At 46.0% G+C, this 26310-nt stretch overlaps 2 protein-coding genes across 3 annotated transcripts; both read left to right on the top strand.

The window, feature by feature from the left end:
- The first annotated feature begins 1653 nt into the window (after nucleotides 1-1653).
- Nucleotides 1654-4910, top strand: LOC132469464 (homeodomain-interacting protein kinase 2-like). Its single transcript, XM_060067454.1, has 11 exons — nucleotides 1654-1905; nucleotides 2070-2261; nucleotides 2558-2730; nucleotides 2819-2942; nucleotides 3151-3255; nucleotides 3344-3430; nucleotides 3523-4022; nucleotides 4110-4172; nucleotides 4418-4510; nucleotides 4629-4711; nucleotides 4789-4910. Exons 1-11 carry the CDS (start codon nucleotides 1864-1866, stop codon nucleotides 4908-4910), a joined length of 1584 nt encoding a protein of 527 aa, XP_059923437.1. The 5' UTR covers nucleotides 1654-1863.
- A 2996-nt stretch (nucleotides 4911-7906) lies between these two features.
- Nucleotides 7907-26050, top strand: plpp2b (phospholipid phosphatase 2b). Of its 2 annotated transcripts, none has more exons than XM_060067476.1 (6): nucleotides 7907-8428; nucleotides 19100-19251; nucleotides 19541-19803; nucleotides 20068-20125; nucleotides 21629-21805; nucleotides 23378-26050. In XM_060067476.1, the coding sequence occupies exons 1-6, from the start codon at nucleotides 8368-8370 to the stop codon at nucleotides 23543-23545; spliced, it is 879 nt and encodes a 292-aa protein (XP_059923459.1). In that variant the 5' UTR covers nucleotides 7907-8367; the 3' UTR covers nucleotides 23546-26050. The 2 variants fall into 2 exon arrangements, with proteins under 2 accessions (XP_059923459.1, XP_059923460.1); XM_060067477.1 differs by lacking the exon at nucleotides 7907-8428 and adding an exon at nucleotides 10649-10736.
- Nucleotides 26051-26310: the final 260 nt, after the last annotated feature.

Genomic DNA, 26310 nt, shown 5'->3' on the forward strand with positions numbered 1-26310 from the left:
TCATATTTAATAAGAATATAGTTTAATATTTATTTTACATGAATCCGCATCCAAGTCAAATGCAACCAAGTTTTTTAAACCAAGTTTAAAAAAAAATGCTTGCGAGCATAGTCTACCATAGTCTACCATTGAAAAGCAAATATGTGTTCAGAGTATTATTGATTGGTGTTGTTAGTTTGTACACCGTCTTCATCAGACGATTCATCAGTGTGCTCTGGTGAGGGGTTGGTGGAGGGGGTCGCTGGCAGCGTTCTCCGCTGCACATCAACTGTCACCATTATCTCATCAGGCGAGCTGCGTTCCTCTGCCTGATTAGGGGCCACGTGGGGACACATTGATTGGCCATCAGAGCTGTAATTGCCTCAACGTGATGATAAGGTGAAAGCAAAAAAAAAACGAAGAAGCATTGTGAGTTCGGGCTCTCGTAATATTTTCCCCTTGTCTTTGGATTCCTCCTTGCTTATCTGTCTGTTTCACACTAATCACATTTCGTGATTTATTGTCCATGTTGCCTAAGAGGATTTGCGGGGGGGGGGGGGGGGGGCTCTAAAGTGGGGGGGCAGCTGGGGGGGGGGAGGCTCTAAAGTGGGGGGGCGGCTGGTGGGGCAAGGCTCTAAAGTGTGGGGGGGGAAGGCTCTGAAGGGGGGGGGGGGGGGGGGGGTCGGCTGGGGGGGCAAGGCACTAAGGGGGTGCCGTCTGCCGTCTGCCCCCCCCTGTAAATACGCCCCTGCACACACACATGACTGCCAGTGCTGTGCAACAAACCTTATTGTTCTTCAACAGACAACAGAATTTTCACACGAGAAAAAAAGGGTTGCTTCACATTGTTATTGTCCAATTATACACCTTTGGTTCATGTGTGTCCGCATACATTTCTCTTGTAGATTTCTAATTTTTGTGTTTTGCATGAAAACACCATGCAATGATGGGCCCTAGAGCAGTTTAATTATTAAGTGGAGCTTTTGATTTTTCTCTCCTCGTTACCCAAGCGTTCCGAATAACGCATAGCAACCAACCAACATGTTTCAGTTCTAAATTATGACGTAATAATGGTTTTCAATTCAACTAATGTGCTGTTCAAAGACAATATCAGGCATTGCGACATTGGAGTGTATTAGAGAGAGTAGCTTTTTGTAGCGAGAGAGTTTTTACATTTCTAATATTGATTAATTGGTGTTGATTAGGACGGTGAAGCGACATGGAAGGTGAGCTCTTTGTGCAACGGTATTGTTTTGCGCGCCACGGTAGGACGCCTCGAGTCGGCGCTCGGCGGCTCAACATTGTCCCCGTCTGTTGAGAGAGAGAGAGGCCTCGCAAGTAACAATTTCGATACGAGCTCCGTTGTAAATGAAGTTATCGACAGCTTGTTGGCTTATGTTTCAGAACGTTTTCTAGATGCCGCAAGTTAAACTGAGCTCTTATCACATTATTATATGCGTGTCTTTCTCAAAACTGATGGTGGCGTTGTTGAGACACATATGGCCAAAGTGAAGCCCTAGATCGTGCTTTCATATAAAATAGGAAATGCTTTCACATGTAATAGGAAATTGTAAACGGGATTGAAACACCCATTGGCTCCAATGTTAGCGGAAGGACGTAGGCCACAATAAAAAAAAAAACTAATCATAGAGCTAGCTAGTTAACCGTTTTTTTTTTTAATGAACAAATAGGCTACCAACAAATCTTTGTTTGTCGAGGTCTAGTCAATATAGGCTTCCTCTTATCCCAGGTGTGTTCAAAGGAGGCCTGATCTCCTCCTTATCGTCCTCCTACCTGGTGGAAGAGATAATAGGGGAAGGAAGCTTTGGCCAGGTGGTCAGATGCGTCAAAACGGCCACCAATGAAAGGGTGGCCGTTAAAATCATGATAAACGACCGGTTCATGATTGCGTCGGCTAAGCAAGAGGTATAAAAAAAAAATATATGCCTATAATAATTGACATATTTGTTTTAACATATGTTGTAATGATATGATGTCACATATATTTGTTATTAAAAAAAAAAAAGTTTAAATAAATAAATGCTATTTCACAATCGGAAATATCTTTTTAACCTGCTGTTTATCCTCAGATCGCCATATTAGAGCGCCTCCAAGTTCTGGACCCAGATGAGTGTGGGATTGTGCGATGGATGGGTGTCTTCAGACATGGTCCCCGAATCTGTCTGGAGTTCGAGCTCCTGGACAGAAGTCTCAGAGACTTGACCCAGCAGACAGAGCACCACATTCTGCCTCTGATGCAGATCAAGATCATCCTGCAACAGGTGTGGTTGGAAACTGCAACCTTAAAAACATTGACCATTTTATTTGAAAATATACTCTTGCTCTGTAAACAGAATGCATTATTTTCCAAAAAATAAACAGTGTATCATGCGTGTGTCAGATTCTGTTAAGGATATTGGAATGATTCATCCACGCTTACGCTTTGGTCCTTTTAGAACTGAACCAAATAAAATAAAATGTTGACAGCATTACATGACTAGAAGAATTAGATCAACAGAAATGGTAACATAGTCAACATTAATGGTCATAAAATAATGATGTATTATTGTTTTTTCAGCTGGCTAGAGCCCTGCAATACCTGGGCACAATCGGGATCATTCATGCAGACCTGAAGCCAGAAAACATAATGTTGACAGAACAGGACACTAGAGTGAAGCTCATTGACTTTGGCATATCCTATCACGTGTCCAAGGCAACAATTGGCTTGGAGATCCAGACCATGTTTTACAGGTGAGTAACTGACAGCAATCCTGACCTGGTTCTTATCGGCTACTGATTACAATGGTTACTCCACCTTTTTATCTTTAACTTATTTCAGATCACCAGAGGTCATACTGGGGCTCCCGTTTACAGGCATGGTGGATATGTGGTCCCTAGGCTGTGTGGTGGCAGAACTGTTCATTGGCTTCCCAATTTATCCCGGCAACATGGAGTACGATATGGTCGGTAATAGTATAACAGAGTGTTTCAAAGTAAATGTACCAAAACAGCTTTTACACAAAGAAAAAGTTCAAACTGCAAGCCTGACTCTGTGGGGATCATTGAATATTGGATATTCTATAATATGTATACAATTATCCATTGTAGAATATGATGCATTTAGTTCTATAGTTGATTGATAACTGAAGGGGGCATTCTGTTGTGCTTCAGCTGCGATATATCCTGGAGACCAATGGGAACCTCCCTGTTGCAATGCTCGACCGCGGCATGAAAACCCATTTGTTTTTCAACAAAGGATCGATCTGGAGACTCAAGGTATCACTACACGTGTCTGTCCGTCAGCCTGTCTTAACTGTCTTCATGGGTCCCTAATAATCTAGCTTTAACAGGGACTCTTTTTCAGTCAGCGCGGCAATATGAGGAGAGGGAAAGTCTCAGGGCGCCCCGGACCAGAAGGTTCCTCATCAGCTCGCTGGAGGGGATGGTCGAAGTAGGCGTCGATCCATTAGCGTTGTGGACGTTAATGAAGTGCCCGTGTTGTTTCCAGTGATCGGTGTCGTTTCACTTTTTTTCGCCAAAAAGCTAGGAGCCGTGCTCGGCGGACCCGTTCCGCCCAGCTTCACTGACCTGATGAAGAGGATGCTCCGGCTGGATGCCAACCAGCGCATCACACCACGTGCACTGCTGGAGCATCCCTTCATCAGCCTGGGGGGGGAGAACCAGTCCAACGGCGGCAGCCCCGAGCCCACCGTGGACCCCCCCGACACCAGCAGCCCAGTGTCCAGTGTGGACCCCCCCCGACGGAAGCGCTCCCGCGTCCAGTGTGGGCCCCCCGACACCAGCGCTCCCGTGTCCAGTGTGGGCCCCCCGGACAACGGCACTCCCGTCTCCAGTGTGGGCCTCCCCGACACCGTCAGCCCGGGGTCCGGTTTGGACCCCCCCAACAGCAGCAGCCCTGGGCCAAGTGTGGAGCCCCCAGAGAGAAGCAACCCTGTGTCCACTGTGGACCCCCCCAAGAGCTACTGCCCTGAGGGCAGTGGGGACGTGGAGGACACAGTCGACCCCACTGACAGCGGCAAAGGGTACTTGGGCCATTCACTCTCCACTGCTTCCTTGATCAACTAATGACTTGAGTCCTTATGTTCTGCGTTCAACATTCATTTCGACAGGAGCTTCTCTGAAGGAGAAATTAGAGACATATACAACTTATCCTTGGACTCTGAGATAGTCAGGTAGGCCAGCCTTCTGGAGCTCCTATTCTGTTGGGTACAATTGTCTTGAACCAGCACAACTATAGTAATGATTTTGAAATATTAAAGTCTCACCATTTAGGCCCTATCTGTATTGACGTTATGATGATACAATTACAATTAATAATCAATAACATGTATGTATGAATGAGTATTACACTGGCAATAAACAATGGTAAACTTGATCATTTTGGTGATGTACTGATTTACTTAACTTTGATTCGCAGGTTTACTCCCACACTTAAGTCTCTGTGTGATCTGAATGAGTCAGCTGAGGAATTGAGGATTGAGGAAAACCCTGCCACAGCTGAAATACACAGGTAGGCTCGTTTTCTGCGGCTCATGCACCATTTCATGGTCCTTAAACTAAGATTGGTGGATTGGTTGATTAAATTGCAATCTTTTTACACTATTTCTTCATGATCATTGTTTGAGAAGCACTTCATCCGCGCCTACCACTTCCTGTGTGGTCGCCATGGAGACTGATGCGGGACAGCCAGGTGTAGCAGACATCCCGATAGGTTTGTCAGAAGCCAGAAGCCTTTTTCGGCTTTGTGTTTTACGCTTCATCAACTTATTTCGTTTTTGTCATTTTCAGAGGTCACCCAAAAAAACATGAACAAGCGAGGCCTCGTAAAGAGGTTGTTTAAGAGCATGCCGGAAGCCATCATCTACTGCTGTGTCTGCTGTTGCTGCCCGGCCCCTGATGACCAGGACTAACTGTGTCCTAACCCAGTGCCCTGAGCGCACCCCGGACCCCCAAACTGCAGCACCCCTTATCCCAGTGCGTACCAGCCCGACTCCAGCACCCCTTGTAATTATCCCAGTGCAGACCAGTCCAACTGCAGCACCCCTTGTAATTATCCCAGTGCGGACCAGTCCAACTGCAGCACCCCTTATCCCAGTTAATAAATAGTTTTTTTTTAAATGAAAAAAAGATTTTATTTGAAGTAAAAAAAAAAACACCTTAGTCTGGCTGTGGAGCCAAAAAGAGAAGGCTCCATTTCAGTGATGGTCTGTTTGAAGAAGTGGTATAATTCATGAGTGGATGTGACTGTGCAGGTCCTGTTCTCTAAGATTTCAACCACACAGAGTGGTTGCCACCAGACTGATGCAATGCGGACGACTATAACCTACAGCCTGCGAGACCAACATTGGTGGTTGACACCAAACATACTGTCTGTGAAGTGAGTACGAGTGGTATCGCGTCTGTGGACTCTGGAAGCAGACGTAGTCACATGTCCATGTTACACTTCTTAGAAGCAGGGTTGAATATAACTACCATGAGGGTATGGCCAACGCTGCAGTTTCGTTATCGTTGACGTCTTCATGGTCAGAACTTCCCAACATGTATTGGTCTGCAGGAATTCCTGTAGAGAACAGCCAGCCACAACAATGTCCTCCAGGTTGGGCCTGTTTTCAGATGTTAATCGGAGTTATAGATTGTACTGTAATTTTCTACCACCCTCCAAGCTCACGACAGCCTGTACTTGATGATGCATTGCTCTAGCCTGTTGTTCAGTTATGGCTTCATGAGGTGTTCCTTCAAGACAAATGCCTCATCTGCCAAAATGCAATAAGGAGACAGCTGGTCAGAAGCAGGAAGGATGTTCATAGAACCAAGTGCAAGTACAACAATCGCTAGGCTAACCAATTCCCCGTGTTACAGCAATGATAGCAGCTACTGCAGTTGCTACACAGTTAAGTACTATGATACAATACAACACAACACAATACAGTGTACAATGGTAGCCAGAAGGGGGAGGGTGGCTATGCAGAGTCGAGGTGGACTCTGAACAGGTGAGTCTTGAGTCTTTTTCGTAAGATAGTGAACGACTCTGCGGTCCTGAGAGCGGCAGGGAGCTCGTTCCACCACTGAGGTCCCAAAACCGAGAAAAGTTGTGACTTTGCTAACGGCCTTTGCTAGCTCTTAGCGATGGCGGTACCAGACTACAAAAATATGAATATGCGTCTTCAGTCAAAGTCCATTGGTCATTAACTGCTCCTATATTCATCCAGTCTCGTCCTAATATCCTGTTTCCCTTTGAGATGCGTTGCGTTAGCCAAGGTTTTCTCTCCGTCTTTAAAAGCTTCAGTTGAGTTGTTATCCTGTTGTATCAGAGGAGTCACTGCTGCCTCGTGTCTCCCCAGCCGTTCTCCGAATGCAGCAGGCAGACCATCGTGGAGTGTCTGAGGCCGAAAGCCCCGGCCTGCTGCTGCTGCTGCACATCAACAAGGGTCAGCTGCTGCACCTCCGACGGCAAACTGAGGCCGACTGCCCCCCATGTGAGCCAGGCAGCCCAACACGCACAGGGACTGTCCGGTGATGGGGGGCGTACGGAGGAGGATTGTCTCTTTATAGATGCAATGCCCTGGGTTTGATTCAATGTAACGTTGCTATGACACAGGTTTTATCTATTTTCTTATTTTTATATTTGCAAAAAAAAACAACAGTCGCACATTTGAGGCAATTAACGTTCAGCCAATATTAAATATCAACATTTAATATTGAAATGTTATAGATCGGCCACTGTGTGTGTGTGTGTGTGTGTGTGTGTGTGTGTGTGTGTGTGTGTGTGTGTGTGTGTGTGTGTGTGTGTGTGTGTGTGTGTGTGTGTGTGTGTGTGTGTGTGTGTGTGTGTGTGTGTGTGTGTGTGTGTGTGTGTGGCCGAATACCGGCCCAGATACCAGAGTCGGACCCTTCCAAAAGCAGTGTTACCTCCTGGATCTTCACACCTCTAGAAACTGGCAGGAAAAACGTACCTCCGGGGGCTTGAACCAACACCCATGCGTCGACTCTTCAACGCTCCCCGTGAGGAGGAAGCATGTGGAGGAAGGAGCGCCTCGCTGCTGTTAAAGCCTCTGGCCGTTATGTAGGTCCTCATACATCTCAAGCTCTCATTTGAATAGCAATGAGTTCACAGGGAACGTTCAGATATAAAGTGAAAAACCTCTCTGTTGTTTATTTTTCATTGATAGAATGCATGTTTATATTTTGAATAGGCCTACAATGTTGTGTTAGGATATTTAGTATTGACAACGATAAGCATATCCGCAATTTATTTTATAATAGTGATGCACATTCATGGTTATTATAAGCCGTCAAGGGAGATGGAAATGATTATGTTAAAACTACGTTTTCATTATAGAGAAAGGGTGATTTCACACTTGCACGCGGTTTTGAAGCAGTTCTTGCTTCGCCCAGGAGAGGGCAGAAAATGATCTCTTCATCTGTACACAACAGTGATAAACATCTTCATTTTAAAGGTTATGTTATGCATTTGTCTGATAAAAAAGGATCAGAGGGAGGATAGATAGGATAGATCATTTGCATGAAAAATAGCATTGTTTCATATATCACAGATCTATATAGGTCTACAGCCAAATAACTTAATGAGGTGCAGATAGATCGATTGATTGGAAGATAAATAGATGAGTACACGACACGTACATTCAATATAATGATTTATTATTCGCATTATTATAATAATTATATAATTATAATTATTTTTATATTTTCTTACTTTGCACATTTATCTTCCATTGGGTGATTGGGCGCTGCCCTTAGTTAGTCTACTCCAGGCTGTGAGCAGTTGTGCTAAAGATACATATATTTGAAGCAGTGTGTGGTACCGTCATAATTTATTGTGTATAGTCATAGAAGTGGGCATCATGTGCAGATAGACACAGAGGAGCCAGACGAGCTGACGAGGAAGTCGGGATTGAGGAGGAGGAGGAGGAGGGATCATTGCAGCGGGGTGTGTTGTTTGGGGAGAGAGAGAGAGAGGGTTATATTGGATACTTGTACGCCAGGAATGCTGTGAAAACGAAGGATCTCTGTGCACGACTTCCAGCCGTGAACTCCCAGTTTGCGTGCCGAGGGTTCATATCCCTAAAAACATTCGGCCGGCTTTTGTTTGAACATGTTTTTATTGAACCGAGCTTGACTTTAAAGTTCTACCTATGTTGTCAGTGACACTACAGGTAGTTGGGAAGACGATCCCGGAAGAACTCGTACTACAGGTTGCCAGTTTGTTTTCAAAGCCTGCTGCTGGCATTTTACTATAGGACGAGCGAATCCACCTAACGCAATTCATGTCATCGGAAATTTTTCTGAATTAGTAGCCTGGTTTTTCAGTATTTCCCCCTAAATCCTGAATTAGTAAACGGAAAGAAAATGAAGGAATTACGGAAAAAGAAAGTGTACGTTGTGATAGACGTGCTGTGCGTGGTTGTTGGTAAGTTGTCTGCTCACTGTATCCTACACGTCAACTGTAGAACAAATTGCTGTCAAGTAGTACTGTGTCCTTTAATGTGGCCTAATTGTTGCTTTTCATAGTATTTATTGCATGCGCTTTGCTAATATCATTTATTATCAAATGCACACATGACTTTTTGATATGGCTCAAAGTTGTATGCCACATCATTAAAATATCTGCGACTCATTAAATTGCATGACACACAAATTGACCCTTGGATTCAGATGTCATAAAACCTCACCTTTCCTGATCTAATAGTAATTTCATAGCTTGCTTAAAAAGAGAACAGTACAAATGTTAGGCTTCATTTAAAGCCTAAGTTTAAAACCAGCATTTTTCAATGCACTACATTTGTCACCATGCATGCCACAAATGCACACATCAAATAATGCCACTGAGTTTTTTTGGACTATAGAAACAAGCCGTTCATTCTTATTTTATGTGACCAGAAACGCAAGCCGTTCATTCTTATTTTATGTGACCGCCGGGGCTCCCCTATTGTTCAGCAAACACTGCAGAATAATATTGGTTTTCCATGACTCAAGGAAGCTGAATGTTTGTTTAGAAATTGATATGCTTCTCCTATACTTTCCTCAATATTTTGTCATTAACTCTCCAAGTCTGTGTGTGTGTGTGCGTGTGTGCGTGTGTGCGTGTGTGTGTGTGTGTGTGTGTGGTCTACCTGAGAAATGTGCAAGAAATGTTTCTAAAATGACTGGCTCATATTTTCCAAAACTAGTGCAACTTGCCTATTATAGACACAGCAGTCAAATGTTTGCTCGGGGAAGGAGGGGGGACTGTTTAGAACTCTTTTCGGACATACACAAGCGCTGCCAATAATGTGGTAGTGTTGAATATCCTCGGGTGGTGGGTGGTTTCGGTCCTGCTTTAGTCATGCAGCTCCCCATCAGTGTGTGTGTGTGTGTGTGTGTGTGTGTGTGTGTGTGTGTCCAAATTTAGTTCATGCATCTTAACCAGCAATCTCCCTCCCCTGGATTTTAAGGAGCTGAATCTGCTGTTGGATTTTGCATTGATGCTACCTGCTTATTGTTGCTCATGTAAGGCATGAGCGAGCATGACAGTTTCCCCATCCCCAAGTCGTCTTGCAATTATAAATTGGCGTGTCCTGTAATTACCCTAACAACTTGGCTATAAGGAAATTTGTATTTAAAAGTAAAAAAAAGCACCTGGCTTTTCATTCACTCAACATGGCTTTGCAAGAGGTCGCCTTTGAAAACTTTAATTTAGGACAATATGGGAACGGTTAAGAAGTGAGTTAACCTTTTTGAGATGAATTTGCTTAGCAACTTAAATGACCTGACTAATTCCTCCCATGAAGACCTTTTTACAATGCTTGACATTCATTACACTTCACTCTGTAATGCTCTTTATGTTTCCCTCTCTTTCACCTCCCCTCGCCCAGTCATGATTTGTTCAGCCACATCAAGGCTATTCAATTATAATTTATGTGGATGAAAAAACCTGTTCTGTCTTAGTCACACCAGTCCGGTCCTGGACCAAAGTCCAGCTGCCAGGCTATTCTTAATGAGGCAAAGGCAGGTGGGCCGAACAGTGGAAAACCCTGTGGAGGCGAGTACAACACCACAATGGAGAACACTCCTAGACGAGCAAACAATTAAAGGCTCGTCGTGCAAAATTCCGGCTCTAAAAGATGTTGACTTAGAATTAGCTACATGTTCCTTCGGCTAATACCTTAAAACCTGCCCCCCTTCCCCCATGGCAACCAAGCTGTCATCTCCCTCATTCTACCTTGTCTATCAATTTGGGATTCGGTTAGGCAAATTTATAAAGTAGGAGGTGCATCTGTTGTTGACATGCTTTTAAAAGAACGATGGGGAATCAAATAAAACCCCTTTTCTGGGTCTGGCACTTTGGGAAGAAGGTATATAACAGTAATTTTTACCATTCAAATGCTAAAATAGATTAAAGGCAATATTTAAGTGTTGAACCTTTAATATTTCATTGATCTCTTCCGCATAAGGTTGAGTTTTCTAAATAATAGTCCTTATTTATACTAGTTAGACATCTGTGCGATCCATCAAGCCAGATATACGATACGCCTTGAATCTCTCTTCCCCAGTGTTTCCTTCTTGAAAGATGTTTTGTTGATCTACCTCCATATTCATTCCTCCCTCCAATAATCTGTCTTCGGTTCTGTCTACCCCTACTCCTCCTCCTCCTCCTCCTCCGTCTATGTGCTATGTAAATCACAGACAGAGAAGGCGATTGCTAGTGTGTGTGTGTGTGTGTGTGTGTGTGTGTGTGTGTGTGTGTGTGTGTGTGTGTGTGTGTGTGTGTGTGTGTGTGTGTGTGTGTGTGTGTGTGTGTGTGTGTGTGTGTGTGTGTGCGCACACAGAGGGACAGGTCTGGGTAACCATCTCCCTGCCAAATGAGTATAGCTACCGCATAAGTGCATGACCTCTGCCTATACAGTAGGCAAATTGTTCTCAGAGCATGCAGCAACCTGAGCACTTGTTGGCAGAAGCATTGTGTGATGCTGAAGGCCATCTAAACACCAATGAGCTGTTAGGTGTGTGTGTTTGACTAAGGGCCTCAAGGCAAGGCATGGGTACATGACTCATACGCACACATACACAAACACACATGTATACTTATGAACACATACGTACATACATACCCTTCTTTAATATATGCTCCACTTAACGCCCAACCTATCTCATACACACACTCTTTATGTTAAACCTGTTTTTGTCAAGTCTCTTATTGATCTGTTCTTTAACACAATCACTCATGAGTGAGCCTGCACATGTTATGGATTGAGATACCTGAATGGTAGTGGATGATAACCAGATTGTTACCGTGAGTAACCTGTGAGTCAGACTTGTCAGAAGATGTTGAGGTTCCACAGCCTCGCTAAAGATAAATCCTAATCGTCATCATCATCGGACGATCTTTTAAAAATAGACCACTCGTGTTCGTTCTCGAAATAAAGATGGCCACCATGAGGTTGTTCCTTCTTATCTCGATTGATCACTTTGTCATAATCACGAGCGCATTTAAAATGTGTTTCTTCGAGTTGACTTGCTACCTGTTCACTCATTCTATGTTAACTTGTGATAAAAGCAAGGGAGCATAGCTTTTGCCCCTGAAACTTTGAAAAGCGTTTAACATGAGTGGTGCTCCTTTGTCCAGCTGGTTCTGCCTCATAACTGGGCTCTTATCGGTTCTCAATTGATCAACATGAACTTCATCCAAACATCCTGTTTCTCACCAAAACTGTTTGGACAAAGGAGCCGGTTCCCGAAACATTCCCAAGTGACGTGTTTTTTTCCCCCAGATTTTTTTATTTTATTCTTGATCTTGTTATTCTCCTTCTCATTTCCCCCTGCCAAATGTCACATGAAGTCATCGCTCCATTGACTTTGGAATCCTCTAGCTCAGACAGCGGCAGCGTTTGTTTTGTGTTTTGTGTGTCAGCGGGCCTCCTTGGAGACTTTGTGTGCGGGGACTTTTTGTGCTGAGAGAGTCGCTTGTCATGAGTTCTCAGAGAAAGGCCCCCGCACACACGGACAGAAACACTGGATCCCAGCAAAGCTTCGTCATGGAAACCCAAAGGCTTTGAGCAAACATACACATGTCCCCTTAACATATTTCTCAAGAATAACATTTTATTGGTGGGTTGGGGGGACTCTTTTGTTTGTTCGCTGGCCTTTTGATTATATTGGCATATTTTTCTGTAACCATTCCCTCGCACATTCTATAGACAACCCTATGTTATGAGGGAGCATGAACGTCCTTTTATGACTTGTGGCGTATGAGCCGTGCTATTTGGATCTCCCCGTTCTAAATGCGTTTGCCGTCTAGACCAAAACCTGTGTGGTCCGTTCCCTTTGATCCTCTCCTAGCCTCCCTTTCTAAAGAGCAAAAAAAAATAAAAGAACCGGCTTTGATTGCTGAACCAGGTTTAGCTGCTTTTGATCCGTCCAATTTGCCTCCCTCTCTGCCTCTTTGCCTTCCCTTTCGTCCCTGTTAGGTGCCCAGCATGCGTGAGTGATGGAGGGAGCCAAACAGTGGGGATTAAACCCATGGAATGAGCTTCAGCGGCAGGGGTGGCGGCAGCGCTGGTGCCGGTGGGATTTGGTGTGACCGGCCGGGCTGGGCGTTGTCTCGTCTGAATTAGAATTCCAGAGGCCGCTGCCAGCGGAAGGTTGTAGGATCAGCACATACCTTCCACATTATTCAGTCCAGGGGAGAGAGACGGAGAGAGTGAGAGAGAGAGAGGGATGGAGGGAGAAAGGTGGAACTACTGGTTGGCCTTTTTGTTTTTAATGAGATCAGTTCCTGGATGTGTGGTAACCGAACAGTCAATTGGTATCCCTTCTCATTTGTGTGTGTGTGTGTGTGTGTGTGTGTGTGTGTAATTGGCGTGAGATGCACTTTATAAAGAGAGATACTTTATCAATTGGATTGAAAGGAAAATATAGAGAGCTTAGCAGCAACCAGGGAGAGACCAGATGTAGGAATCGTTAGACGACTAGCACTGACTGAGCACTTTCAGGAAGTCAAAGAGAGGTACAGACGCACAACGCAATAGAATACGATCCCCCATTCGACAAACCCACTTGGAAAGTAAATGTTGATTCCAATAGAAGATCACTGTCTCGAATGCATGATAAATGTACAAAATAAATGGCCCACAATTTTCACGCTTGAAAGCACAGAACAGACCTGCCCCGAAAGTACGACTTATCAAAAACCCTGTGGCTGTTTTTGCAATCTAAGGCTCAGTAGTCAGGCCTCCACATAGTCGGACCTCCAGGTCCAAGCAGAGGAACCCCCTTAAGTAGGTGTGATGGTGATTAGTGAAGCGCACGAGCGTCCAGTCAACGGCGGCACTGTGCCCCGTAAGGTCTCCCTGATTGGTCCGGGCTCTGACCTTGACACTGGTGAGAAGGTCACCTGAAAGAAGGACAATCCATCCGTGATTTTATGAGGGGGAAAAAAAGGAGAGACAAATACAGAGAGAGATTGAGAGGGAGAGAAGGCGGATGGGAAAAGCCTGAAACTGGTGTGCATGTGGTTTCAGACGGTCTTGTGTAATTATTCACAAGACGGCTAAATAAAGCTGCCTCCCGAACAATGGCGCTGTATTCACCACAGCGAGAGAGATGCCGTGATCTCTGGAAATGACAGATTGAAAGTAGGAGGGGCCGGGGAAAGGCGCAGGGGGGTTGTGTACCGATAAGTACACAATGGAGGACACAGATTAGCTGTGGCATAAGATAAACGGTTGGGGGGGGGGGGGGGGGCAGGACAAAGCCAACAACTCCTCTGTCAAGCAGAGAGAATGATGTAGACTTGGCTTGCATCAAGGTGAATCTGTCATTTTCGCTGAGCACGGCATCTCTCTCCCTGTAGTGAAAACAGCCCCGTCGCCATTGGATGCATCTTTATTTGGCACTCTTGTAAATAATAAAAAATGATCCTGCAGGCTGTCATTTACGGAGCTTTTCCTCGACTTGTGTGTGTGTGTGTGTGTACGTGTACGTGTGCGTGCGTGTGTGTGTGTGTGTGTGTGTGTGTGTGTGTGTGTGTGTGCGCGAGACACACCGCAGGTCTGATGATTAGAAGCATTTCAACTCATTGGAGTGAGGTGAAAAGCATCATGGAGGGCGGGGTGGGGGGTTTTGGGGGTTGTTCATCGGAGAAGGAAAGCCCATGGTCTGCATCCTGTAACTTCAAACGGGGGGGCTTTCAGGGGGAGAGCTGTGGGGCTGGCAGGGGGAGATTACCCCGCATTCCTCTGGCGGGTGGCGTTTCCTTCCACTGTGATGGCAGGTGTTCCCGTGCCCCGGCACTTCCTCCAGCCGCCCTCCTTCCCTCCTCCCCTCCTCCTCTCCTTGCTTCCTTCTCTTTCTCAAGAGAGACAGACAAGGGTGGGAGGAGAGAAAGAGCCTGGGCCGGCGGCCGTGGGGTCTCGGGTTTCTTCCGGGGTTCGGCTGAAGGCGAACACGCAGGTGTGTCTCTAGGGAGGAGGCTTTGGAGGGCCGGAGCGGGCCTGTGGCGGGTCTGGTGGCATCCCCGAGACCCAGCACTGTCTGGTTTTTAGGGTTTATTTTCGACCCCCTTTTGGACTGTGGGTGTGTGTGTGTGTGTGTGTGTGTGTGTGTGCATGTTTGCATCTGTGTGGCTTGTCTCGTTGGATTTGTTCTAGCTTACGGTAAAGCCCCAGGGGTCTGCATCTCGTACGGACTTTGCCTGACTGCCAGCGTTTGTTTTCCTTGTTTTTCGTACAAACAAGGAAGAACCGTTCAAACAGTACTAAGTCCAACACGCAGCCCAATCAATGGTCGTCGGTGAACCCGGAGGTAAACCCTGTCCCTGCTTCTTGAGGCCGGGTTGGGCCGTGCGGTACTCCCGCCCGACGGATCCGTCTCTCGGAGATCTGGCGACGCTCTGAAGACCGGAGTACCTTTTGAGTTTGTTAAAGAAGGGGAAAATGAATAACCGATAAATACCCAGTATTGCTCCCTTAACATTTTCTTTTTTAAAACACTTTTTTCCCCCATGAACTCTCTTGGAAGTGATGATTGATTGAAGAAAGCAGCACATTTCTTCATTAGCTGCTGGAACTCTTCTGTCTCCTCCCCCCCCCTACCCCCTTCCCTCCATTCACCCTGCCGTTATTAATGGTCCTTGTGGAAAGTGTTAAAAGCTTCATAAGAGCTGAGGTCAGTCACCTCTTGGTTGCAAAGGTCAAATTAATTGTTTAATTTTTTTTAAAGAAGTTTATATGGCAGTTTTGGAGTTTTAAAAGTGATTAGTACCCTGATTTTGTCCAGACCAGGGCTTAAACTTCAATACAAGCTGCTAGGGTTACCATGTTGAGTCAACCGTGCCACACCCACCCTAAAGGGAACTCATTTTGAATAGAGGCTCAAATAAAATAAATGTTGTTTGCATTTCCACTCTTATTTTTTTTGCATGCAAAAAGTCAACATTTCATTCTATGAAGAGTTTGTATTTAGTGACGTCACATGGAAACTGTGTGTGTGTGTGTGTGTGTTTGTGTGTGTGTTCAGTGTGACCCTCTCTCGCAGCTGTAATGACAACGATCCATGTAGCTCCCAAGCCCACTCTCCCCTCCTTCCCCCTTCGACATGTAAATTACATGATGATTATATTTAGCCTTCAAATAACGTTAGTGTTTTATTATTAGAAATTTCTAATAATGTGTGTCAAACATTCAGCCTTGAGGCTTGGGCGGATACAAATTGGAATTTTCGAAATGGAAAGATTACTGGCCATGTTCACGCTAACGCATGAGATTACATCTTTGCAGTGCTGCATTCTGATTGGGTGAATAGCCCTTCCATGTTTTGACTGCACTTGTGTAATGAGCCATCACTTCTGAACCACCCATTTTCCAAATGGGTTTCTCCCACAAGGAAAACGATTTCTGTTGTCTACTTATTGTGATGATCCAACTGTATGTTGATGTTGTGGAGGACCAGTAATGACTGATAATCTATAAAATGAAACAATGGTAATATTATAATATTATATGAACAAAAAAGGCCTTAGAAAGATTTCCTCACGTAGAGATGGCTACGCCCGATTCTTGACTTTCTGCTGGTCTGCTAGTCCCTTGCTGGCGTTTGACGGAAGGCAGGATGCTGGAGACGCGAACGAGTGCTGCTTTCCAAACGCCACACGAGTGATCTCCCTGAGGTCCTCTCAGACAGGATGTCAGTGGTTGTCTGAGTCTCCATATCCTGCCACAGGATTTGTAATTTGTGTTTGTGTGTGTAAGGAATGAAGGGGGTAATGGAAAGAACTAGGCTCTTAATGTGGATGTCTAATACACTGAGAAGGCTGCTGCACCTGCACCCAGGTTGCGTGCTGATTCCGGTCGGTAAGTGGTGAGAGACTGTTTTAGAGAGGACAGGTGTTGTTCAGCTGTTGACCTTCACAAGGCAGCGTCGTCGGGGAGGGAGGGAAAAGGGGAGAGGGACAAATGTGATCCGATTGGCCGATGAAATGCACTCCTCCGTCTTTGTTGATAAGAGGCAGTTTTTCAAGGTTTTTGTTTTCTGTTTGGGAGTTGGAAGCAGGGCACACAGCCTCGTCTGCCATCCCAGTATAGACTGAATCCAAACTGCAGGACAGCCTGTTCCCAAGACAACTTATGATTGTCACATGAGCTCAATTATCATATCGCATTGCTTATAACACAGACTCAATTCGAATTGAACTTGATACACCCCCCATCACGAGGATTGTGGCATTTCTCGACAGTCAACAACACACTGTTTAAAGAGAGGGCCCTTGTCTAGTTGTGGCTTTCTCCTCAATGCCTCATTATGTCTCACTGCTCCTTCCAGGCAAGGTTACTAGGAGTCAGTAAGCAGTTATGTGTTTAGGTTATAGAGCGCTTTTGTTTACTCTCTTCCAGACACAAAGCCTCCATTTTCTGGTGGCCTCCGTGTCCCTAGCTTACCAAGCCGAAAAAATGCCTTTGTCTGAATGTTTTTTTTTTTGGTTGCAAAGAGACATGTGCAACATTACCTTGTCAGGAGTGAATGGCCACGTCTCCTTGGTAACATGCTAAGTAGGACAACCACTAAACACAACTCTTGCTCCCTGTCCAGTACAACACGCATAAGATATGTACTGTTAGAGGACATTTTATTGTATTGTCTGGATATGTTATTGTCGGGAATTTGCTTTAAGGGTTGGGGAAATGCAATATTTGTATAATCAGAATAATTGTTGTATTATTATTAAGGATTTGGTATGAAGGTTTGGCTGTGTGTGGGCTGCAATCATTTGTGGTTGAATAAAAAAAGGAAAATCGTGAATGTGTGACTGTCGCAGTCCTTTAATAAGCCAGTACTATCCAACCATTCAAATCTGCCAGATTGAATTACTGAATGGCCTATACGTGCTACCTACCTGAACTCTGCCCCTGCATTCATTGCACATGACCGGAGTCTCCCACCAAGCTAGGCCGACCTGTTTCTATAGCTAGGGAGCTAGTCGCATGTTTTAGGGGCCTGAAGAGAGAGGGGTGGAATGTTTTCGGTTGGGTACTTTAAAAAAAAAAAAAACGAGCATACTCTGTCCGGTTTCTCTAAATAACCTGCCCTACCTTCTAAGGAAACTCTTTTTCCTTCACTCTGAATAGTCATCAATTAAATGTTATTCTAAACACGGACACAGTGATATCTACACTGTGTCAATTCTACAATATATACTCTGATCTTGATTGGCTTTGTAAGGTTGGCCCATTTCTACACGTCTTTACTGGATCATCTAAGATTCTGGTTGACGGAGCTTGGCAGCCCCAAAGCATCCACCGTGTACCTGAGTCCTGATCCAGCACTCGGTCTCTCTCTCTCTCTCTCTCTCTCTCTCTCTCTCTCTCTCTCTCTCTCTCTCTCTCTCTCTCTCTCTCTCTCTCTCTCTCTCTCTCTCTCTCTCTCTCTCTCTCTCTCTCTCTCAGCTGCAGACATTCTTTCTTTCTGAAGAGAATGGGTGGGGCAAAGACCATTCACATACACAGCAGCAGGAACGGTAACACCGCACGGGCCGCACTTCTCATGTGTGTGCGGTCACTTTTTTTTCACAACTTGTTTTCCTAGCAGTTAGTATGTGGCCTGCAAGGCCTTTCCACATCGAGGGCCCCAAGGCTGTCTCTCCGTCTGCCACTGTCTGGGTGGCGGGGTGACGTTCCAGTTCTTTTAGAACCGATCTCTCACGGCCGAGTTCGCCCCCGATCCGCTCCTTCTGCTTTCCAAACTAAAAGTGCACGATGCGTTTGACGTTTTGTGGCCGGGCAGGAGCAGTGGACGACGCACAGATGTGGTTCTTTTGCCTCTCGTAACCCAAGCGCGACTGTGGGGCCACATCTGACGCACGCTTCATCAGAGGCCCCACGTGGAATGGGCCCCTACGTGTTTGTTTTTGTGTCTGCAAGCGAGAGAGAGGGAGGGAGGGAGGGACCGAGAATGCGACAGGCGATTGAAAAAGAGCGACTCGGACGTGGGAGCTTGAGAGTGTGTGTTTGTGGGTGCCTGCGTCTCTCAGAGCATCTCAATGATGTTTTTCATCCATATGCTTCCAAGAAGCCATGAGGGGGTTATATTTAGGCATACGTTGTTTGTCTGCAAACAACCACGAGATTGAAACCTCAGGTGTGTGTGTGTGTGTGTGTGTGTGTGTGCATGGTCATGCACCACGTGTATGTGACGGATCACATGAAAAGGGCATGTCTGCATGTGATTAGAAATTAATCCATGGTTTGGTTTCCTCTGCCCTGGGATTTCAACTAGCATATGTATTTCCTGCACATATGCAAAGGTTTCATCATTCTGTTGTACAGACTAAGGGGGTTTTCACGGGAAATGGAAAAGCTATTTAGCAAAGCTTAGAAAAACATTTCCTCCTCTCAGATTAGAGCGTGATGTCATGTCTGCAGGCCCCCCGAATGATAAATGTACAAAACCTTTTTTAGCACAAATAGTTAACGTCACTTACAAAATTATACCCAGCGATCATTTCTTCGGTTCGTTATCTTCCCTTTTCCTAAGGCTGTGTTCCTGTGGTTTTAAGATTATAGCATTTCCCTGTAGATTAGTTCCAATCTCACCATTCTCTACTTTCCAGCGGCCTTGCCCTTCATCGTCATGACGATCCGGTTCCAGCCGTATCACAGGGGGGTTTATTGTGACGACGAGAGCATCATGTATCCCATAAAGCCTGACACCATCACCCACGGCCTGCTGGCGGCCGTCACCATTTCCTGCACGGTTATCATTGTAAGTAACCTGTCACCAAATGAAAGTTCTTTGAAAGCGGTGTGTGTGTGTGTGTGTGTGTGTGTGTGTGTGTGTGTGTGTGTGTGTGTGTGTGTGTGTGTGTGTGTGTGTGTGTGTGTGTGTGTGTGTGTGTGTGTGTGTGTGTGTGTGTGTGTGTGTGTGTATTATGTTTAGAAATTGTAATACAACCTAGAGACGATCATCGTAAATAAAGAGTAAATCTATGGCTCTTTGACTTTATCTCTATCTGTACTTTTCTCTCGCCCTCGCCATCTGCACCTCGATCCAGGTATCGTCTGGAGAGGCCTACCTCGTCTACAGCAAGCGGATCTACTCAAACTCTAACTTTAACCAGTATGTCGTGGCACTCTACAAAGTACTGGGCACCTTCCTGTTTGGAGCGGCTGTCAGCCAATCACTGACTGACTTGGCAAAGTTCACCATCGGACGGCCGAGGCCCAACTTCCTTTCTGTGTGCGCCCCAAAGCACTGCGTTGGGTACACGAGGAATATCAACTGTACCGGGGCACCGCAAGATGTCACAGAGTCCAGGTATGAGGAACAGGGAGCAGGACTAAGGCTTTGAAGGATTGATCGTTTCCCTCTTACAAATCGGTTTAGTGGAATGATTTTCACACCGGAATTAGGCAAGATTGCGACATATCAAAAGTAAACATAAAACAAAGAGCGGGAAAAAAACGGTAATAACCTTGGGATAACGTGTTGGCAATGGTGTGGTTGGCCATGGGTTGCTTTCCTCAAAAATAATAGTTTTTCTGTTGCTGGGGTCCTCATTGTTGTTTTCTCGTTCCCCAGATTGTCTTTCTATTCTGGCCACTCCTCCTTTGGGATGTACTGCATGCTTTTCCTAGCGGTAAGTGTATAAGAACGCAGACCTACTCCTCCTCCTGCTCCTCTTTTAGCAACTAGTAGCAAGCAACTGAATCGAATGCAGGGGTCCCATGTGGAATAAAGGAGGGGGGGGGGGGGGGGGGGGTGTCAAAGCTGTGGCACATGAGAGACATAAAAGAACAAGGCTGCTCCACTGAGCTGAGGTTTGTGGGAGACACAGTGATAGAGTGGGCTTCTGTCCTTGGGATGCATGCAGAAGCCTGCACTGTGTTCCTATGTCCAGGCTGGTCCAGATCACTGCTCCCTGGACGCTCCACTCCCTCTGCCAAGGGAGGGGCGCTGCCCTAGGACAGCCTTGCCCCCCCGAGGCCAAGGAAAGCAATTAGTCATCCTACCAAACTTTATTTCTTGGGTCGCACACTGAAGGAAGGAAAGGGACAGAAAGGCTTCTTGACTCCAGAAGCCCATTTTCCCGAAACTTGGCACCGAAGGACGCCATTTTATGTTGGAGTAAGATGTAACGACCTGCCCTTTCGCTCTGGTGTGTGTGTGTGTGTGTGTGTGTGTGTGTGTGTGTGTGTGTGTGTGTGTGTGTGTGTGTGTGTGTGTGTGTGTGTGTGTGTGTGTGTGTGTGTGTGTGTGTGTGTGTGTGTGTGTGTGCGGGCGTTAGCGTTTGCGTGTGTAAGCGTCTGTTAGCATGTGTGTGTTGGCGTGTGTCTGTCTATGTACGTGTGTGTGTTTGCATGTGTCTGTCTATGTACATGTGTTAGCGTGCGTGTGTGTGCTGGGATACTTCTGTCATCGTGCCAACTTCCACAGCTTCCTCTGTAGCCAAGACGGAGGCCAGTGAAGGCTGAATGTCTGCCAGTTTCTCCATTTTCTGGTCACTTACCTCTCGTGAAAAAATCAATAGAAGAAATACATTGGTTTGCCTCTCAGCACCTTAACAGTGGTGTACAGTTTTACAGTCTTGTAAAGCATACAGGTCTTCATTGTTCTATAAGACATAGTGTATATGTGGCAGTCCTCTTTGGTTTTAACATTTCTCATGGCTGTTTAATGTATCATTTATGATTTAATAAAAATATCATCAGTTGAACAGTTTTTTTATACTATGCTATCTGCTTATGTAAATCTTTGACTGCATGTTACTGCATTGAGACTTGATTACTGCATTAAGTCACCACTGTTTCAGTGTATTAACGATCAATACCAACGAAGTCCATAGGCGTAAGTGATTAAAGCCGTCACATAAATAACATTTACGACTTGAGCGTTTAGTTTCCCTGTTTGGCGTAAAAATCCTTCAAAGCCACACACGCATACACACACCTTTTTATATACTTTATTTGATTTCACATTACAATTTCATTAGGAATCCAATTTTTGGAATGATCCAACACATTAAAACAGACCAGCACATTGTTATGTATTGCGCGCACACACACACACACACACACACACACACACACACACCCCCTCCCTCCGTGCTGACCTTCCGTTCCCCCCCCCCCCCCCCCCCCAGTTGTACGTGCAGGCCCGTCTGATGGTGAAGTGGGCGCGGCTCTTGCGGCCCACCATCCAGTTCTTCCTGGTGGCGTTCGCCGTCTACGTGGGCTACACGCGCGTCTCGGACTACAAGCACCACTGGAGCGACGTGCTGGTGGGCCTGCTGCAGGGAGCTCTCGTCGCCGTGCTCAACGTGAGTCCCACGCCGACCAATAACAGCAGAGCAGACCGGTGTTAATGGGGGGGAGAGGGGAGGGGGGGAGGGGCAACAGGTGCAGCTTTAATGACCCTTAAGAGGGATAATCGTTTGCAAAGAGTCTTGAAAGTGTTTTGCATGAGGGGAACTACATGTTCATGACTTTTTTCCCTCATAATTCTCCATTTTCAACACTGATCTCATCTCAATGGGTGAAACGCTCGAAAACATGTTTTATGGTTTTATAGAATGAGTTTTGTTTCATTGGATTGGCCCGGGGAAATATGAACATGGAAGAGCTGTGTTTTGTTTCCCCTGCCGCGGAAGAAAATGAGCTTTGTGAGAATCGCAAAGTCAATCGGTTTTGAGGTCCGAAGCCTCTTCATTTTGAAAGTGAAACAAACTGTGTGGAACCACAGAATGTTTCTTATTTTCGCCCAGACAAGCTTCTGTTACCGCCCTCTATTAGGTTTAGTCCTTAACCAGAGGAGACATTTTCCTCAGAGCTCTCCTCTGCCAATGAATGTTTCCATCCCTCATCGCTCAGTCTTCTGTGGGGCTTCTTCACCCCTCTCCGATAGACCTTGTACACAACAACCTGAGGGAACGTCAGCATGTGAGGCTTGTCAAGGCTCATGCTAGACCAGAGTTGGAGGTCTCCGTACAGAGGGAAAATATGTAGGCTGGGACTGAGAGGTTTGACGAGCTGATGTGGAACCACACACTTGCATGGAAAGATTCTCCAGGCGATGGGCCATTCTGCTGACGTGTGTGTGTGTGTGTGTGTGTGTGTGTGTGTGTGTGTGTGTGTGTGTGTGTGTGTGTGTGTGTGTGTGTGTGTGTGTGTGTGTGTGTGTGTGTGTGTGTGTGTGTGTGTGTGTGTGTCTTTGGCTCTTTCGCAATTAAAGCGAGGTGTTTTAATGCCTCTTGGGCTGGAGGAGGTCTGCTGCTCTCTGTGTGTTCCTCAAGGTGTGCGTGTGCGTGCGTGTCTGGTCCACATACTCCACATGACATATAACAGCTGTGGGCCACAGCACCATAGAAGTGTGCAATCACATTTTCCGACCCCGCCTCTTCTCCGATTTTTTTCATCCATCACGCTTCCATCACTCGGAGTAGAAAAGACATCCCAGAACCTGACTGACTGCTCTCCTCTCTGCTCCTCCTCCTCCCTCTCCTCATTCTTCTCCTTCTTCTGAATCTTGTTCTCCTCCCTCATCTTCTTCTTCTTCCCCTTCTTCTTCTCTCCCCTCTTCTCCTTCTCTTCCTTCTCCTTCTTCTTCTTTTTCTCCCTCTCTTCCTTCTTCTTATTCTTCTCCCTCTCCTTCTTCTTCTTCTTCTTCTCCCTCTCTTCCTTCTCCTTCTTCTTATTCTTCTCCCTCTCTTCCTTCTTCTTCTTCTCCCTCTCTTCCTTCTCCTTCTTCTTATTCTTCTCCTTCTTCTCTCCCCTCTTCTCCTTCTCCTCCTTCTCCTTCTTCTTATTCTTCTCCCTCTCTTCCTTCTCCTTCTTCTAATTCTTCTCCCTCTCTTTCTCCTCCCTCTCTTTCTTCCTCTTCCTCTCCCCCACAGGTTCGCTTCGTGTCGGACTTCTTCAAGAAGCGTCCCCCGCGCTGCGCGGCCGACCCCGACGCCCTGGAGAGCGAGGAGCCCGAGAGGAAGCCCAGCCTGCAGCTGGTGGACGGCGAGAGCAACAACCATTACAACCACCACCTCCAACACACCCCCGGCTCGGTGTGAGCCCGGCCCCAGGCCCCGCGGGGTCCCTCCGCAGATCCCTGGCTGTGGTCGGGCGGCCCCCCCCCCGACACCACACCAGAGACAGAGAGAGAGAGCGAGAGAGCGAGAGAGAGAGTATGGAATCCAGTTGATGGACTTTATTCCCTCTATTGTTTGCGGGTGTGTTTGTGTGTGTGTGTGTTTGTGTGTGTGTTTTAGTAGGTGTTGACCAAAGGCCTCTGCGTGTGCTCAAGACACCCTGGGTTTTACAAGGTGTTCCCCGCCTCAAGGTTCAATAAGAATGCAGCGGCCGATGAAACGTACCTCCTTTTATATATTTTTTATGAATGACGCCATCGGCCAAGCATGTGGATTGACAGGCTGCAACAACGCCCCCCACCCCCCGCCCGCCCCTGTAACCCTGACCCCCCCCCCCCCAAGCTCTCTAACCACTGGACCGACTGAGGGGTACCTTAAGCCCCCTCTAAAAGCACCATGATGACGCCCCTTCTCCTCTAAGGAGATTGGAGTATAATGTTTATTACAGGCATCATGTTAATGATGAAGTATATATATATATATAATTGCTTTACGTTTGACTTTTTAAACTATGTTTTTGTATAGAAAACTTCATACGTCTGCAGAGTGAAGGAAAATAATAGTTTTGGAAGTTTTGGTAGGTTTTTGTTGTGTCGCATTTTAGCGCACCTTAAGATGGTCTTACACACTCGGAGAATGGGATAACTTTAGTTTTATTTTCAGCATGTTTGATAGGTATGCACTCTTGACAACAGCCGATGATATACAGAATCCATCGATTGATGATGTCATTCATTGTTTGATAATGTGTTACCAAAGATTTTAGAATAACGCTTCCAAAAGCATTATAAAGCTACTGTTCTCATATGAGAACCTGCCCGTTCTTGATTTAAAAACTTTTCATACTTTTTTATACATACTTATAATTCCATATTGTCTTCGTAAAACTGGCTTTGCCCTTAACGGGAAGCAGTCCTTTTCCTTTTACCAAGGCTTTTATTGAATTGTAATTCACCTGTGTGAAGTGGACTGCGGATGAGGTAGATATAGATGTTTAACAGTAAAAAATACCACTACAAGATTGCGAACAATCACTGGCATGAAAGCATTTTGATATTTGACCTTTTTCTAATATCACATTTTATTGTTGGAATTTCTGTGTGTTTCATTTGACCGTAAAGGTTAGGGAACTGAACAGGCATTTAAGAGGGCTGTTTTGAAAATGGTATATAATTAATTAAAACTCAAATAAATACTTAATCTAGTCTGACGAAGAAATCTTAAAAATGTCTTTATGCCAGCGCTGTTCAAGGTCATTGTGCAGCCCCTCTGCTTGCCACTATGAGCCACAGACACTCAATCCATCACCCTGAGATATGTTCACATTGAATGAAGGATGCTTGCACACACACACACACACGCACGCACGCACGCACGCACGCACGCGCGCACGCGCGAGTATGTTTTTGTTTCACTCGTTGCCTAGCTTTCATTTCCACGCACACGGGGAACGCACCGATGCCCTCAATAAATCAAGAAGGCGTCTCAAACTGGTGCCTTTCTCGGGGTTGCCACACAAAGGTATCCAATTCCCGGGGCCAAACGTGATCCAGATGCCTTGGCAGGGCTTTTGAGAGGCTTGTAATGAGGAAGGCCTCCACAGCAAACCGTGGGCTGGCCGCCCACCACCCGCCCTCCCCCGCCCCTAACTTCCACTTCAAAGATTCTTCCGGGGTTCTCTCTTTCTCTTCCCCTTTCCCGGCGCTGATAGATGGGGTTAATTTGCGATTAAGGGGGCCGGCCCCGCATCCAGTCCTTGTATGGTACAGCAAGGGCCCCGCTCTGTATCAGACCGGCAGGAAAACCAGCGGTTCGGGATAGGTGGAGAGGCGTGTGGAGGTTGGATTAGGAGGGAAGGGAAATGCGGTGGGGAGGGGGTACCCAGAAGTTAAATCTCCCACCTTGTAGTGATTGTGTGGCCCCCTGAAAGGCATTGTTTGCCCCCCCCCCCTCCCCCCAACTGTTCTTGTTGAGTCACCATCCCCTAGGGACCTCTGCAGGACTTCAGCCCCGGCAATGAGGCGCACCTGGTGCTGTTTTTCTGAATGGCGTTGTGTGGGGCACCTCAACACCCACCCCCCCACCCCCCCACCCACCCCCTGGCCCTCACTTTGCATTCTTAAATCCGCGCCAATTGCCCGAGATTAAAGCGAAGACCAGCACAATGGTTTCCCTCTTGAGGAGTACAAAAGAAAAATTCCCCTGGACATTATTTGAGGTAATGTGGCTCCATGTATTTAAAATGCATATTTCCCTGCTTTGTATATTAGTGCCTTAGGATAGGCATTGGCTTACCATTTTATTTTTTTCACTTTGTATAAAATAGTGTTTTATTTTTTGTGTGTTTTTACCTTTTTGTATGTCTTTCTATAAATGGCTGATAAGAAATACATTTAAATAAAGACAGACTGTACAGTCAAATCTCTATTTCTTGTGGCGTTTCTGGTTTTGTGTTGGTTGCCGTCTGTTTCTCTAGAGGAGGTGGAGGGGGTCCCTAGGCCTAGAGTCTACCTCGGTTGTGAGCGGACCCCCTGAGGAGGCGACCCGCTCCCACGGGGGGCTGTGATGTGTTACTCTACACACAGACCCACTGGAAGCACACAATATAATCGCAACTCCAAGGTGAAATGTGAGACGCTGGTTATGATGATTATGAACTATTGTCATTTCATTGTGAGCTACTTTAT

Source organism: Gadus macrocephalus, chromosome 12 (genome assembly GCF_031168955.1).
Source record: "Gadus macrocephalus chromosome 12, ASM3116895v1".
Taxonomy (NCBI): domain Eukaryota; kingdom Metazoa; phylum Chordata; class Actinopteri; order Gadiformes; family Gadidae; genus Gadus; species Gadus macrocephalus.